Source organism: Haliotis rufescens, unplaced genomic scaffold, assembly GCF_023055435.1.
Source record: "Haliotis rufescens isolate VD_foot unplaced genomic scaffold, xgHalRufe1.0.p SCAF_37, whole genome shotgun sequence".
NCBI lineage: Eukaryota > Metazoa > Mollusca > Gastropoda > Lepetellida > Haliotidae > Haliotis > Haliotis rufescens.
In genome coordinates, this window is record NW_025964079.1 from 1,391,125 (window position 1) to 1,408,101 (window position 16,977).

At 40.3% G+C, this 16,977-nt stretch overlaps 1 protein-coding gene across 5 annotated transcripts in view; it reads left to right on the forward strand.

Annotated features, from left to right (window-relative positions):
- The window catches only part of LOC124140427 (nostrin-like), a 97,867-nt gene that overhangs the window by 53,110 nt on the left and 27,780 nt on the right, over positions 1-16,977 (forward strand). For 3 of the 5 annotated variants that reach the window (XM_046507977.2, XM_046507974.2, XM_048381234.1), the window contains one exon: positions 15,425-15,510. In XM_046507977.2, the coding sequence (XP_046363933.1) occupies positions 15,425-15,510 (86 nt within the window). Of the gene's footprint in view, positions 1-5,835; positions 6,370-6,874; positions 7,196-15,424; positions 15,511-16,977 lie in introns of those variants that run through there. The other 2 variants (XM_046507975.2, XM_046507976.2) reach the window with 2 other exon arrangements.

Below are 16,977 nucleotides of genomic sequence, written 5' to 3' on the forward strand. Positions count from 1 at the left end.
GTATCTTTAAGATTGTGTTGTGCAGAACAGTTCCTTACTTCAAGCATCTTAGGGATACGACTGTTGTAATTCCAACACTGGAACATGGACTTACAATAGTTGTATCTTTAAGATTGTGTTGTGCAGAACAGTTCCTTACCCCAAGCATCTTAGTGATACGACTGTTGTAATTCCAACACTGGAACATGGACTTACAATAGTTGTATCTTTAAGATTGTGTTGTGCAGAACAGTTCCTTACCTCAAGCATCTTAGTGATACGACTGTTGTAATTCCAACACTGGAACATGGACTTACAATAGTTGTATCTTTAAGATTGTGTTGTGCATGACAGTCCCTTTCCACAAGGCAGTCGTAGCAACTGTTGTAATCTCCAACATTTTAACAGAAACCTACAATTGTCGTATCTTTACGATTGTTTTGTGCGAGACTGTTCCTTTCAACCAGACAGCTAGTCTTAATGCTATGACTCTCAGCCTTCTGTCCACTGACCTTTCACCTATAAGCAGTCTTGCTGCGGCTGCGGCTGTGGCTGCTGCTGCTGCTGCTGCTGCTGCTGATGATGATGATGATGATGATGATTTGGACATTTTACGTGTGCTTTCCGACATCATGCGTATTTTGCACAGCAGTCTTGTACCATGTTAGTGGAATTTAGATTTGTTTAATCATTTTTTACTAAAAGCCTTGGCAAGTCTAGATCAGACAAAAGCAAGGATGAAAGGTTTTATTTTTAAAAAAACCCAACAAACTCATATTTTAAATAAATATTTTTATGGACAAAGTGTTAGTATCGTCTCTATATCTCTTAATATATCACCCCTCACTGACCCAAGCCAGTGAGATGTGATCGACAGTATTAGACAAGGAAGTGTGACGCCGGCTTATTACCTCTTTCTGTCTATGTAGGGTGACATAACAATAGACCTACATTTACCTGAGAGGTGGTGACCCAGGCCTCGTGTCACAGTGATCGTGTGTTCACAGACATGTGTTATACATGGGGATTAAAGAGGGCAGGGGGCTGACTTACATACGTAAAATGGTGGGTTGGGGGAGACGTTGTTGACAAGATACTCTTGATATAGTGCAGTGAAAATAGAACCATTCATATTATTATCCCCCACCACGAAGTGGAAGGGGGATGTAGATATGGGTGCTGTCCTTCCGTCTGTCTGTCACGTTTCGTTTCCGGAGCAGAACTAAAAAACCATGAGGGATATCTTAACCAAACTTGGAACGTAGATAGGTCTAGTGGTGAGCTGGTGCCTTTTGATAGGTTGGGATTTTTTAAAATCTATTTTTTCTGAGTTTCCATGGCAATGACTTTGACTTAGACTTAAATGGCAGTGCTCCTTTTGGAGCAGATCTTGAAAATTCTACAATATTTCTTCACCAAACTTTGCACATAGATAGGACTAGTGGTAAACTAGTACCTTTTGATTGTTTAGGATTTTTGAAAAGTGTATTGTTTGGAGCTTCCATAGCAACCAAGTATTTCATGCTTGTTAATAGAGGTAGAGGAACACATACCAGTCTTCGAAATTCATGCTAGTCTGCTGGCCCGAGACAACTAGGTTGTGCTCAAGACAAGTAAAAATCTGATGCTGTCCTCATTGACTGGTAGCATTTGATGTCTAAGATTATGAACCAGTTCTCATTGCTTCAGTTTTGTTACAAATTCAAACTAAACAATTTTATGTTGTTCAAGCAGGACTAGCTACAAACCATGCGCACTAGTGAATTGATGTTAACGCTAGTCCTGTGGACTGGTCTTAAAAACAATTGAATTTCTAATCTGCTTTCCATTGAAGAAGTGTAAATATTTGCATTTTTTTATCAGTTAACACATCTACTTCAGGTATGGATGAAGTAAAAGCTTGGCAACTGTCATGTTGATATTATTCTGTAGTTATTGAATCATGAGTCTGATATCGGGGTCTGTTTGGATATGTTATTATGTTAGCCTTGACTGAACACTTGACATGGTCCCCACATCAGTGTTAGAAATTGGCAGCAGTCCTGTAGTCCTTGCCAAACTGCCCAGTAGTTAAGCTATCATAAGGACCAGTAGAAATGTGCCATTTTTTAGGGGTTTTCTATATGTTATCATTATAAGGACTAGTTGACTGAAAATGTTATAAATCTAAAATCTAAAAAGGCCCAACTTGTGGAAATGATTTTGTATACAGTGTGCGACTTTAGCCACCAGTCCGAAGCCCGAGTCTAGCAAAATTTGGTTCAGTCTTGTAAGCTCATCCATACATAACTGTAAAATTTTCTGAAAAGAATGCCAAAAGCCATATTCAGGCAAGAAGACTTAAAACGTTTTGGCAAGGACTGCTTATGTTAATTTTAACTTGAAATCAAGCATGCACAAAATCATTTCCATGGCAATATTGAATACTATTCGTATAACAACATCTCCTAGGAATCAGTCCCTACATGGAATAATAGGAATATCGATCCCTATCAAAAGTTGAGTGGTATTCAGTATGCGTAACTTACTAATATTCGCAGTCATCATCTGTGATGAATGACTTAATTAGCAGAGTGCAGCCACAGGGTTATGTACGTAATAAGATTACTAGTCAGGGGATTACAACCCCAGGGCAGACTGTCAGTCCAGTACGCCAGTCCGGTCAGCCAGGACAGACAGCCAAGACCTGCTCCCTGGACGTGAGGTGTTCATGTGATACAGGTGCTTCGTTGTGTGGAGGACAAGTCACGGAAGTGTGGTAGTGTGACGTAGGTAAAGTGTGCTGTTTACGATGACAGTGGCTGGCAGTTTATAGCTCGGTTGATGTGGTCAGAAGGATGGAGTATAAAATTTGAAATCCTTGTGCTGAGGAAAGTGCAAACGGTACTTATACATGAGTAGAGTGTCGTGCTGTTTTTAATGATGGATTGTTTATGATTCTGTTGATGTGGTCAGGAAGATGAAGTTTAAGATTTGAGATCCTTCTCTGTGTCTTATCTTGTGCGCATTCAGCTGTTTCCTAGGGTTATGTTTTTGTGCTCAGAATGACAAAATTTAAGATTTGAGATCCTTGTTTTCAGTATCTTGTCTTATGTACATGCAGCTATTTCCCCGTTTGTTGTTTATGTGAAGTAGGAAATTGTTTGATTGGTCAATGCTTTTGAAGTAGGTTCAGTTGTTCGAAAAGTTTGGAGATATATATTTGTTAGATTTTGTTCATTTTACTCTAGTATATGTGACAGTATAAACTCATAAACATGATAAACTGATCATAAAAATATAAAAATATAAACCCAAATAGATGCTTTATATAAATGTAATGAGAAGTATAAATTGTCTCTGTAGAAGTGTCAAATATTAAACGATGGTTGAGGAGACTCAGCGAGACCTCATTAAAGATGCAATGTTAGAAGAAAACCAGTGTTAATAAGATTCATTATATATAGTCTCTGGCAAAAACTTCCGAGACTAATTAGTAATAGCCTGAACTTGGCATCATTTTCAGTGGAATTTTGTGTTATTATGTGTAGTAATACTTGCTGAACTTACTACCCCCAACAGAATTTTATGTTATGGCAACATTAGATTAATAATTCTGTATGATGCCCTGTTATGGCAACTATCATGTAATTTTACTACTAATGATAAATAATAGGCCATTTATATTGCGCATTTTTCCACACCACACTAGGGCATGCTGATTCTGTCACACAGCCCCTGTTACAAATATATCCGATACAGCCCATGCAAGTCTATAATGTTTGGCAAGTCTAGATTATTGCAGTAACAGGAAAATGGGCTCCTTTTTGTTATATTTTATAACTATAATTTAACAACTGTTTTTTTCTGTAAAATATGTTCCTTTCATAGACTAGATGTAAGTCTAAGCGTGCTCAAAGCGCTATTATTACCCATGTTACTGGATCAGTGTGTACTGAACAACCACCTCAGCTCCACTATATGTAGGAGAATCTCACCATGTCCTACCCAACTACCAAAATGTCTAACTCGCTATGTTAAAAATTCACATGAACAATGTCTGCTCAAGAAAAACTTGATTTCCGTGAAGTAGGGTGTGTTTTGTAGACTCTCATACCCGGAAACCCTTGTGTGTTTTGTCGACAAAACCTCCTATCATCGACTGTGTGAGCAGTGTGCCACCCCTAAGTAGCTAGGGAGTGACGATCTACCTCAGATTTACATGCAGTCTGTAGCAGAGTAAGTGAGACTACCTGCTTCTCTTACTAAACTAAAATACCGTATTCGACCCAATAAGCGCCCATGTCCCAATAAGCACCCCCCCTCCTTTTCCCGGATGCCCAAGTAAGATTTACTCACCTGTTTTTTACATACGGTCAAGAATCTTTTGTAGTCGGTTAATGAGGAGATGTTCACCAGTAAAACGTAAGTAACAGTTTATCTCTAGCACCCCAGCAACAGAAGAATATCGATAGGCTTACTGATGAATTTACGCCAATTTGACTCTGAATTGGTCCCAATAAGCGCCCACCCTTTCTGTCTTTATTTTAAGCCCAGGGCGCTTATTGGGTCGAATACGGTACCTGTACGTAGCTCAACTCCGTTGTTTACCATCATGAGGCATCCATCTCACGTGGGGCACGCCTCATCTCCAAGTTACTAGCGTCACCGAAACACTCCTCTCATTCTAAACATGGACGCAAAAAATATGCGTGTTCTAGTTAAAAACGTATTGTCTAAGACAAATATTGAGAGAGGACAGCTACTCAGCTTTGTTTTGATTCCCAGGGTAATGTTTGAGTACTTAGGTAATGAAACAAGTTGTGTGTTTTTTGTGAAAAAAAGGGATAGGTTTTTGTAGATGGTTTTGTTTTCTTGGAAAGAATTTTTGTTTGAATAGTCTATTGTGTCTTAACATTGCTTAGTGATGAAACCTTTTGACACCTTTCATCTTTTCAATGCTGCGCATGTGGCGAAGATTCAAAGCCCAAAACATATACTCACGTCAAGGTGGAATTCTTTAGATTGTCAGTGTTATTGTCCTGCATCACTGTGACATGTCTTAATGGAGGTATAAAAGAGCCTGTGTCATAGTTTGTTTATTACATCCTTAATTAGTCTAATACGGAATTGTTTTTTTTTTACATGTTTCTAACAGTTCAAATAGAAAATTCAGATTTACAGCTTTGAAAATATGTGATTAATTTAATTTAAAATTTCAAGCAGAAAAACCGGAACTGCCAGTTTCCCCACAAGCTTTGTATCATGCCCATCGTCATTAGAAATAGTTACCCGGTACACAGCCACATCACAGAGCTTGGCTTCAAATAGACATTGACCCGTGAAGATCCGGGGTAGAATAGGTCTTCAGCAACCAATGCTTGCCTTAAAAGGCAATTGTACTTGTCGTTAGAGGCGACTAACAGGATTGGGTGGTCACTGACTTGGTTGATGCATGTCATCTGATCCAAACTGGGTAGATCGATGCTCATGATGTCAATCACTGGATTGTCTGGTTCAGACTTGATTATTTGCAGACTGCCATCATATAGCTGGAATATTGCTGACAAAGAAACAAACAAACATCAAATTAACTACTAAAGTATAATCTCCTCCCCATTGTGGCCAGCAAATTAGCATAACCCGATCAGCTTCATTAAATAGCAGTCAGGAATGTATTTGCATAATCAATCAAGCCTACATTTTAAACATGTCTGCTCACTGAATTACGCATTAGCTTTAACACCAAAGAATGCAATTTAAATTCCGTATTCATGAAGATAAGTCAGAAATTACATTGATGGAAATTGAATTATGGAAAGTCAGGCGTTATTCCGCTGTTGAGTGTTCCAATATCAATTTTTTTCCAAGTCTGCTAACAGAATCACAAGTTGGTTTGAAGGCCAACAAACTCAATCTAAATTCGCCACAAGGCATGTTTCTTTCAAGTTGACACTGATCAGGCGATTTGGACAAGTTTTGCACTTGAAAGATCCAAGATGGCCATAGTTGGCGAGATGGACATTCCCTACAGTGTACCACCTTCCGCTTCCCGACACATCTGCAATTAATAGCCTATCTGACAGCTGATGATGGGGACGTGTATATTTACCTGTCCGGGTCCCAACAGGTAACTGTTTACCTGAGCAGTGGATTGGCTTTGTTACCTGTGTGGGATGTTGAGCACTCGGCTGGAGTCGGCAGTAGCTGTGTTGTACCTGAAGTAGAAAGTCGTGATTGTGAGTCGGTGGGAGTTTGGAGGTATTTATTTCTAACACTGGGACTGTTTATTCAAGAATATTCAAGTTGGAGTTTTGTGATACTCAGAAGATATTCAGAAATTGGATTTGACGAAAAAGTGAATTTGTGGATTCTTTGGTATCTTGTGGATTCGTCTGTTGAATAATTCAGGTATACATGTTCGGGGATAGATTGTTCAGGCAGTGAATTATCAAGAGTTGCTGATGAGATGTATTTTGATAAAATTTTATTTAATGAACCGTTCTGCACGTTCTGTCTAAGTAGGTAATGTACTCTTGAAATGTTGCACAGTCTTGTTCGTTATAACGATTTTTGGAAATGTACTGATTATTTAATAGTTATATCTTTATCCATACGAAATTAGAATTTGAGATTAATGTGATTAATGCAATCATTGATTTCAGTTCCTTACTTAGGCTAATCAAACCATCTTTTATTATCACAGTAAACACATTTACGTGATATTTGTTATTTGTCGTCAGCATTTCCTAAAATGATCATTAAAGAAAACATGTGAGGTAGTTTTACATACAAAATCAGTTCAATAATTGGTCTGTTGAGGCTGTTGCTGGGTAGAGGTTAGTGATGAGACTAAGTGGTAGTTATTTCAATGTACATATCTCCTTCATGTCACGAACCGTGTCTTGCTATTCAGCTGTTGTCGGAGTCGCGCGGATACATTCATCTGGATACCAAACAAAGAAATATCGGAGTCTGGATTTGTACAACATTAAAGGAAATCTTAAACTTCATCTGACAACCATGTCAATATTTTGATCTTGACTGACACTGAAAGTGGCCATGTTTGTGGTTTTGTCGACGGCAGTTGACGTCAACAGATGCTTGTGTCATGCTGCTTTTCAAGTCTGCTTCCATAATTAGAAGTGTTAACTCGATGCACTCCAAACTTTGAATGATGAAGCATTTTGGGAGCAGAAGAAAAAGTGCTATTATAGATCATACATCATTTGATTTGGTGAGTATCTTATGTGTTACCATGGCAAAGTTTGTTTGAAGTTCTTTGTGCCTGCACATTTACTTCAGTTTTAGACACTGGCACTAGAAAATTTGCAATTTTTAACATGTGTTCAAGGGATTTGCTATTTGTTATCATTATTAGGACTAGTGGACTGAAACTGCTAGTTTCTATCGTTGTTACTTGCTGATGACTATTGGGGAAGACAAAAATTTGCAGATTTAGAAAATAACTAACAAACTATGAGGAATTATGGATTATCTTTCCCTGGTGTTAATCCCGAGACTTTGGCGAGGGACTTACAGCATTAATTCACAAGGGACAGATAATCCGTAACACTGAGTTTTAAGTAGGTTATTTGAGATATTATTTATTGACATTTTAATGACGTAAAAACATATGAATTGTACAGAGAAATGTCGCTAAAGGCTGCCTATTGTTCAGACTGTGTGATGTAATCCATTTTTGACGTCATGAAGAATGCATGACATCATTTTGTAGTTTTCTAAACAATGAAGCACAGTGACGTCAAGTCAACCATACCCTTACCCATCAAACACTCCACTCCAACAAGCCCTGGCACTCAAACTCTCACCCATGCTCTCAAACTCTTACCCACGCACTCAAACTCTCACCCACGCACTCAAACTCTCACCCACGCACTCAAACTCTCACCCACGCTCTCAAACTCTCACTCAATTCCCATCCATTCACCAAGCAGTGGTGTCTTTGATTGGATGGGTTGTTGAATAAGATGAGCTTTACGCCATTTCAAGGAATACAGCACCATCAGTAATACCATCAACTCACTTCACTCAAGTAACCCACCCACTTAACCCAACTGACCCTCACTCATCATCTCAGCCATGGCGATGGGGCTACTGAGCTTAGTGGTTAAAGAATTCGCTCGTTACGCTGAAGATCTTGGTTTGATTCCCTACATGGGCACAATGTGTGAAGCCTATTTCTGGTGTCCCCCGCCGTGATGGAATATTGCTAAAGCGGCATAAAACCATAATCACTCACTCACTCACTCACTCACTCACTCACTCACTCACTCACTCACTCACTCACTCATAGGGCTGCGTAGTTCAACAGGCACCCACTCAGTTCAACAAGCACCCACACAGTTCAACAAGCACCCACACAGTTCAACAGGCACCCACACAGTTCAACAGGCACCCACACAGTTCAACAAGCACCCACACAGTTCAACAGGCACCCACACAGTTCAACAGGCACCCACACAGTTCAACAGACACCCACACAGTTCAACAGACACCCACACAGTTCAACAGGCACCAACACAGTTCAACAGACACCAACACAGTTCAACAGGCACCCACACAGTTCAACAGACACCCATACAGTTCAACAGGCACCCACACAGTTCAACAGGCACCCACACAGTTCAACAGACACCCACACAGTTCAACAGACACCCACACAGTTCAACAGACACCCACACAGTTCAACAGACACCAGCACAGTTCAACAGGCACCCACACAGTTCAACAGACACCCACACAGTTCAACAGACACCCACACAGTTCAACAGGCACCCAGTAGCCTCAGCCGTGTACATGTACCAGCAGCCAGGAGAGGGCCAGCTACTGTTCTCCCCAGGACAGCGATAAATTACAAGTATCTGTTGTAGTAGAGCCATGGCAAACTTGTATATTGAATGTTACCACTGCATGACCTCTGTAACATTTTGATGGCTGGAGCCCGACAACCTCACAGCCCAACATAGATGTTCTCAACACCCTCTCAAACTAAACCAGATAAATTGCAAACAGAACTGGAGTCATAATGCTGAAACCCTTCGCTTCAATTGCAGCTTTTTGCCTATCAATCATTTACTTTTCAATTATCTAAATTTGATTGTTCGTCCAATTCAACAACCAGTCCTCCCAGCTTGTCATGTCTGGAGATTACCTGTCGAAATGCTTCAAAAAAGATTTCATTTGCCGAAGTAAAGTTTGCCAAATGTTGCATGTGAGAAAAAGTGGTTGGAGCGATATTTAATCCCACTGCAGGCTTCTAAAAGCGGTGGTTGATTCTAGGCTTACTGTGCCCTTGCACCGGTGACATTGTCGTGTTTGTCAACGCTGCTGTTGCTGCTGCTTGTGTGCACTGTGTGGAGCTGACACAACTGCCGATCTTGCATCCTGAGCCGCAGTCTAGCCTTATAAACATATAAACAGTTTGCGATGTCTTTCCGAAACATGCTGGCTCAGATCAGGGATAAGCAGCATTTGTTTGTTGGTTTGTTGTTTAACGCCACACTCAGCAATATTCCAGCTATATGACAACGGTCTGTAAATAATCGAGTCTGGACCAGACAATCCAGTGATTGATATCATGAGCATCGATCCACGCAATACGATGACATGCACCAACCAAGTCAGAAAGCCTGGCGTCAGTGAGTTTGGTTTGCCCCAGCAGCACAACATTGGTCTGAAGTTACAGGAGACGTGTCTAATCAACGTTTCTTTGTCTGGATGTGTAATAATAGACTTGAAATTGATTTATTTTAGCGCAAATAATTTTGTTAGAGTGTGTGTGGCATCGATCTAACTGATGAGCCTGTTATTCTGATGTCATGATATAGGAATATTTGAGCCACAATCTGATATGTATCACAATCCTTCATGTTCGCCATTTTATGTGTTTGCTTGTTGTCTAATGCCGCACTCAGCAATATTCCAATGATATGACAGCGGTCTGTTGTTAATTGATTCTTGACCAGACAATCCAGTGATCGATATTGTGAGCAACGACCAATGACATCAGGGTACGTTGACACACAATCAACCAAGTCACAGAGTCTGACCCCTCGATCCCTTAAGTCGTCTTTTACAACCAACATGGGTTGCAGGGGACCAATTCTAATCCAGCATCCCGGGGTCTATTTTGTGTGAAACTGTTGATGTTCGTCTGACAAGACCAGCAAGTTTGTGTTTATCTCACATAGTTGGTGATTTGAGGCTTGTTCTGATAGTAGTCAGATTATTCTAATGGATCAATGTCTAATGTTTCATGATGCGCGGTAAGTTAGATCTAACCCGGGTTGCTTCTTCGTAAATGTTAGCTTTGATAATAGATGCGGACGTAAGATATGACACGATGTAGGCGTATTGTGTATTGGGTCATCAGCCGTAAACTTGGTGCCGCATCAGTACATCTTGAATCGTGACAGCCCCGGTATTCAACAGTTGATAAGACTTCCAGCATCTATTTAATACACCTCATTAGCTAGTCTTCTAATGTTGTCATGACAAGGACTTAAAACTTTATTACCCACAATGGAGTTTTTCTTACAAGTGAAAGTGTGTAAGTAAATAATATATACGTTCAGAGACATACTTAGCGACATGTAATTCACAGAAACATACTGATGACAACAAAAACATGAAATATTAAATGAAACAGTATTGCATCTCTAACAACCATTAAAGAGCCAAATACCTATTTCTCCCTAGGGCAGGATACTATTGAATCGACAAGATCATTTACATTGTGACCCAGCCTGGGGGATTATTCCAGTCAGGCAGTGAATACAGCTTATTATAAGTAGACTAGTGTGAGAACTTAATTGGGTGTACTCTGCCTGAGGGTTTAGTTGTGTGAGCACAGTGTGGCTCGAGCACATGCATGTTTGTTGAGGTCACAGTGGTCTGGTGCAAACATTCAAGGTGAAAATAATAGAATTGCTATCCACTTTGTATCTTGAATCAGTGGCATGAAACATGCGGAATTCTTTCCCAGACTCACATTATTGTTGAAGAGGAATTATATACATTGATGGTATTGCCACAATAATGACATCACATTCACTATGATTCAAGAACAGTTTGCCTTCTTGAGAACCCTTCACCAACACTCCACAAGTCAGCTAGTCTGCTGAAACTACATCCATTGATAGATGTGCAGGCTTAGAAAATTGTTTCTTCTTGGAGACCTTACTTTAGTCATCAGAGTTTGTAGATAGTCCTGCTTGAATGGGGGAACGGGTGGCCAAGTCGTCTAAGGTGCCGTGATTCGCTTTGCAGAGTTGCATCCCTTTGGCGCGCCAGAAACCTAATATTTGGGGTTTCGAATCCCAGTTCGCCCCGATTATGTTTCTAGGTTTGTCAACACCATACCCATGCTCGTGGGTTTCACCGAAGTGGTAAACGTCTAAGACCTGCATCACTTCGGGCTTTCCTCCCACATTTAAAGCTGGCATAACTGGAATACTTTTTAAAGCAGTGTTAAACCCGACTCAATCACTCCTGCTTGAACGAAACCAAATGTTTACTTTTTACATTTTCTGTCAGTTTTATTCACTTCTAGTTTGTTACTAGCAAAATGGAAGCATTGAGAACTGTTTCAAAGTTACACCCCTCAAAAGCTACTAGTCACTGAGGACGATTATCATTGGATTTAAAATGTACTCAACACAATTTAGAAGTCTCGGGCTAGAGGACTACCATAGTGTGAATTTCGAATGCTGGATTTGACACAATAACACATGTATATGACATGGGGGATAGGCGAAATATTTCTCACTCACTATGTCACTCACGCTCTCATTCTTTCACTACTTAGATATTGTTGTGTTCAAGTGGGTAACATATCGCTCTGTGTCACAGACATTTTCATTTCGCGCACTATTGCTGTGCTGTTACTAACAGTTTTAGCCCACATGTCCTTATAATGATAACATATAGCAAAACCCTTAAAAAGGGTAAATTTCTACAAGTCCTTTGATACCTTAACTATAGGGCAGTGTTGCAAGGACCATAGGACTACATGGCACTGTGTGTTCGTGACCATAGGACAAGTTCCAATTTCTAACGCGGGTTTAATGTCTATAGTTCCTGTCTGAAACTAAATGTGCCACTTGTCTGAAGCCAGGGTCTATTGAAATGTCTTTACTAAGAACAGTCCCCAAACGACCAGACCCGTGAAGATTCCGGGGTAGAATAGGTCTTCAGCAACCCATGCTTGCCGTAAAAGGTGACTATGCTTGTCGTAAAAGGCGACTTACGGGATCGGGTGGTCAGGCTCGCTGACTTGGTTAATGCATGTCATCGATCCCAATGGCGTGGATCGATGCTCATGATATCAATCACTGGATTGTCTGGTCCAGACTCGATTATTTACAGTGCGGCATTAAACAACCAACCAACCCAAACGACCACCATTTTGGTTTGTAGTAGAAGGTTCAGTTATATAACATAATATTGATAAGAATGCAAACAAAGTTCATAATATTTCACATATTCTTCCTGACAGTGATACATGGTCATATAGCCCATGCTGTGGCAGCTTTAGTGTACTTTGTGTGTAAATGTGTCCATATGCTAGATATGAATGGCTGGCTGTGATGAAGGAGGTATATAAACTTGATTCACTGTCACCGAGCCTTGTAAACAAAGGACATAAGTAGGGTCACCTGAAGGTGCTAGTCACAACAATGCAGTGCATGTGGACATTAGCTCACAGACTGAGGTCCATGTGTCTTAGGCCACACTTTTTTAATTGTATGTTTCACGGATTTATTCCAGCTCTTCCACACAAGGCCGTTCAAAATAAAAATAAATAGCTATGTCATTTATTTATTTATTTATTTATTTATTTATTTATTTATTTATTTATTTATTGTATAAGAGGATCTATATTACTTGCAGGAGACAAAATAAAAATAAATATTTTTGTGTTTAATTGATTTCTTGGTGGGGCGGCAGAAAATTAAAAACATTGTGGCCTTATTCCTGATCCTGTAGTCTTTGATAAGAAAGATGTTCAGTAGTTTCAGAATATATGTCTGAATAATGCCCATAGAAGATCTCCTGTGTCTGCGGGTAGAATTCTGTATCACTGCAAAATTTGAACTGTTGTTTATGGAACTGTTCTAATGACAGGAATAAATCTATCGCTTATATTAGGGACCCGTGAAGATCCAGGGTAGAATAGGTCTTCAGCAACCCATGCTTGCCGTACAAGGCGACTATGCTTGTCGTAAAAGGCGACTAACAGCAATTTGGTTGTCAGGCTCGCTGACTTCGTTGATGCATGTCATCGATCCCAAATGCATGGATTGATGCTCATGATATCAATCACTGGATTGTCTGGTCCAGACTCGATTATTTACAGACCGCCGTCATATAGGTGGAATATTGCTGAGTGTGGCGTTAAACAACAATCCAACCAACCAAATGATACGAGGTGATAACGTTTAGAATCATAGAAGAAAAGGCAAACAAAGATACATAGTTATACATAAAACAAGAAGGAAACTGTTGCTGCACTTGACAGACAATGTTTAAAATGATTGCATCAGGAACTGTGCAACTGTGTTTAGTAGACATCTAGTGCAGCCTTTGTAATTCACACTAGTCTGCATCCAATGATGGTAGTCCTCATTGACTAGTAGCATTATAATTCTGAACCAGTTCTCAATGCTTCAGTTTTTCTACGAAATGGAACTAAGTGAAACTGACTGAAAAAAGTATATGTAAACTTGTAAACCATTCTGTCTTTTTCAAACAGGACTAATTACTAACTCAGAGGACAAGTGAAATAGCATTTCCACTAATCCTCTGAACATGTCTAAAAAAAGACGAAATTCTAAGGCTGTTAATAATGTGTCAGATCCTTTAAGTATAGAACAGATAGATAATGAGCAAGTAATAATTCTTAAAGAAAAGTATATAAGGAGGTTAATGGTTCAGTGTTTCACACTCTTTTGGCTGTCATGGTGACAAGGCTGGGAATGGACTCTCGTCTTTCACATTTGAGTTACGCAATGATTAAGAACATTAAGAACATTAAGAACATTTTTTTTATGCGTTAATACTCAATATTTAGCCTACTTTTATTATTTCTTAATGCCGAAATTCTTGTTAAAATTATTATAATTTTTGAATGAAATTTTAAGATGATTAAAATATATTGCAAACATTAGTCCAGATAAACAACGAATTATTTTTTATTATTATTACCAGATATTATAATAAGAGGATTAAATTGCCTACTTCAGTTCGGATTTGTTGACAGGTATTTCCTGTGTTAGATGATTGCGGTGATCAGCTGATAATGTTTTCTGAGATGGGGGAAAACATCGTGTCATTGGTAAATTTGAGTTTATTGAAAATGTTAGTAAATTTTGGGAGTCATGCTTTACCTCGCTATAACCGAGTTAATGCTATATTGAAGGGCGCAATAATGAGGGAACACTCTACCATTGGGAACTAAGGTAGCATGGGACGATTCTGTTTTTAGTAATTTAACGATGGTGCTGGATGAAGTTATGACCAAGTAAGTAGGATCAGTTTAACTGTATCATGTCATATCAAGTGGCGATTCTGGGTTAGAGATGGTCCTGCAAGCAATTGATGTGGGTTGTAAGGATTGGGTGGTCAGACTCGGTGATCAGACTCGGTGACTTGGTTGATAGTGTGTCATCATACAATGAAGGCGTGGATCATTGTTAACAATATGAATCACTGGATTGTCTGGTCCAGACTTGGTTAGATACAGGCTGCTGTCATATGACTGGATTATGCTGAGTGTGGCGGTAAACAGCAAAGAGTCAGTTGTGTCATGGCATGTCAAGCTCATATGGGAGGAATTAGGAAAATGAGTGAGTGAGTGAGTGAGTTGGGTTTAATGCCGCTTTTAACATTATTCCAGTTATATCACGGCGTGTCAGCTCAATGTGGGAGGAAAGCCCAAAGTGATGCAGGTCTCAGACGTTTACCACTTCGGTGAAACCCACGAGCACGGGTATGGTACTGACAAACCTAGAAACATAATCGGGGCGAACCGGGATTCGAACCCACAATCATAGGTTTCTGGCGCGCCCAAGGGACGCAAATCTGCACAGTGAATCGCGGCACCTAAGACGACTGGGCCACCCATGCCCCCATTAGGAAAATGAAGTTTCAGGTGCTTATCACTTCAATGAAACTCAAGCTTAGGCACATTGATGACAATCCAAATATCTCTGACTAATCCAAGATCTACGGATCTGTGAAGAAGTTCTCTGCACTGTCCATTCTGTCATCATTTTGAAGGTTTCAATAGGGGATTAATTTGAAACACATGGCAAACTTAAAATGTTTTTTGAGGAAACCCAACAGGTGTGACAGAAGAAGAACAGGTATTGGAGTTGTATTTTTAGATGTTCGACCCCAAAATATGGATTTCTCCGATCTGACACATTTCTCTCTTTTTCAGGGCCATGACGGATTTGAGGAACTACGCAAATACATCAAACATGGCAGTGAGTTCACCAAAGAGGTGGCTGTCATCTTACAAGAGAGGTAGGTTTTGATATTCTGCCATCCCTAGTAGGGCTGTCTCAATCAACAGATTTACTAAATCAAGGAAGGCCAGATGTTCTCCCATCATCTATCTGTTCAGCATGTGAGACAGAGACAGAGGTGATGGGTTTACTAAACCTTGTGGGTGGGTCATCCTGCTTGTCAGAGGGGCGATGGGTATAACTAAACCTTGTGGGTGGGTCGTTCTGCTTGTGAGACACAGAGGTGATGGGTTTACTAAGCAGAAGATCTATGTCTTAGAATAGGTCCCCAGACGACTTAATGGATCAGGTGGTCAGACTCAGTGACTTTGTTGAGGACAGGACAGGACAGGACAGGACAGGACAGGACAGGACAGGACAGGACAGGACAGGACAGGACAGGACAGGGCAGGGCAGGGCAGGGCAGGGCAGGGCAGGGCAGGGCAGGGCAGGGCAGGGCAGGGCAGGGCAGGGCAGGGCAGGGCAGGGCAGGGCAGGGCAGGGCAGGCACACACACTCACGACTGTCGCAAGTCAGTGTGTAGCTGATGTTACCGTGAAGCTGATGTTACCATGGGCATAGCACTACGACTGTGTGGAGGAGCCGAGGTGAATGTTTCCAGTGCTCAAGACAATATTTTTAACCAATGAGTATTTGCTCATTTGTTATCATTTACATTGAGCATTGATCCAATCTGGTGGGTATTTTTAAACCACTGATTTGACATATTTTTAATAATTCAGCTTAAAATGATGTTTCAGATAACTTCTAATTTTCTTCTGTTTATGTGCTGCCCAATATATGTCAGATGTCGCATAAGCTCACAACGGGGGACAAGTGTCAGCTGCAATACTTTTGTGCATTCATGTATAGATAATGCCTGCATGCGATCAGTAAATACGATGAGTAAAGATATGCGGGTACGGAACCTGAAAAGCTACGATGGGTAATCTTGCACTGTATTGTTATATTATTGGGTTAAATCTTTCATGCGTATTTGTATGATTTATTACGTGTATTTTACAAAAATGCACAGTTTATCAGGAGCTTTGGTTACAGTGTGTGGTCTAACTGATTCTGTTTCATCGTACCCCATTGCATGGAATTATTGCTATCAGCTCTGCCCGGCCTGACGTGATTATTTACAGGCTGTCGTGATTAGATCCGGATATTGGTGATTGTGGGTAGAATAACATTACCTCTCACACTCAGGCTGTACCTATGAGGCAGCTTGAGTGGTGAGTATCTGCTTCAGTCAGCTGTAAATACCACAGCAAACTGATAATGGTTCCCAAAACCTTTCAATGTCTGGGTAACACTGGTATGGTAACAGACATGTGATTGAACGTGTCTGGGTTAGGCAGACAAATAGGGATGTGTGTTAGAATATCATAGATAGATTTATGCTCTTCCCGGAATCCCTAGGCAGGGTTTTGCCTTGATTTACAAAAGTAGGGGTTCAGGGGACACCCAATAATTAATTTTA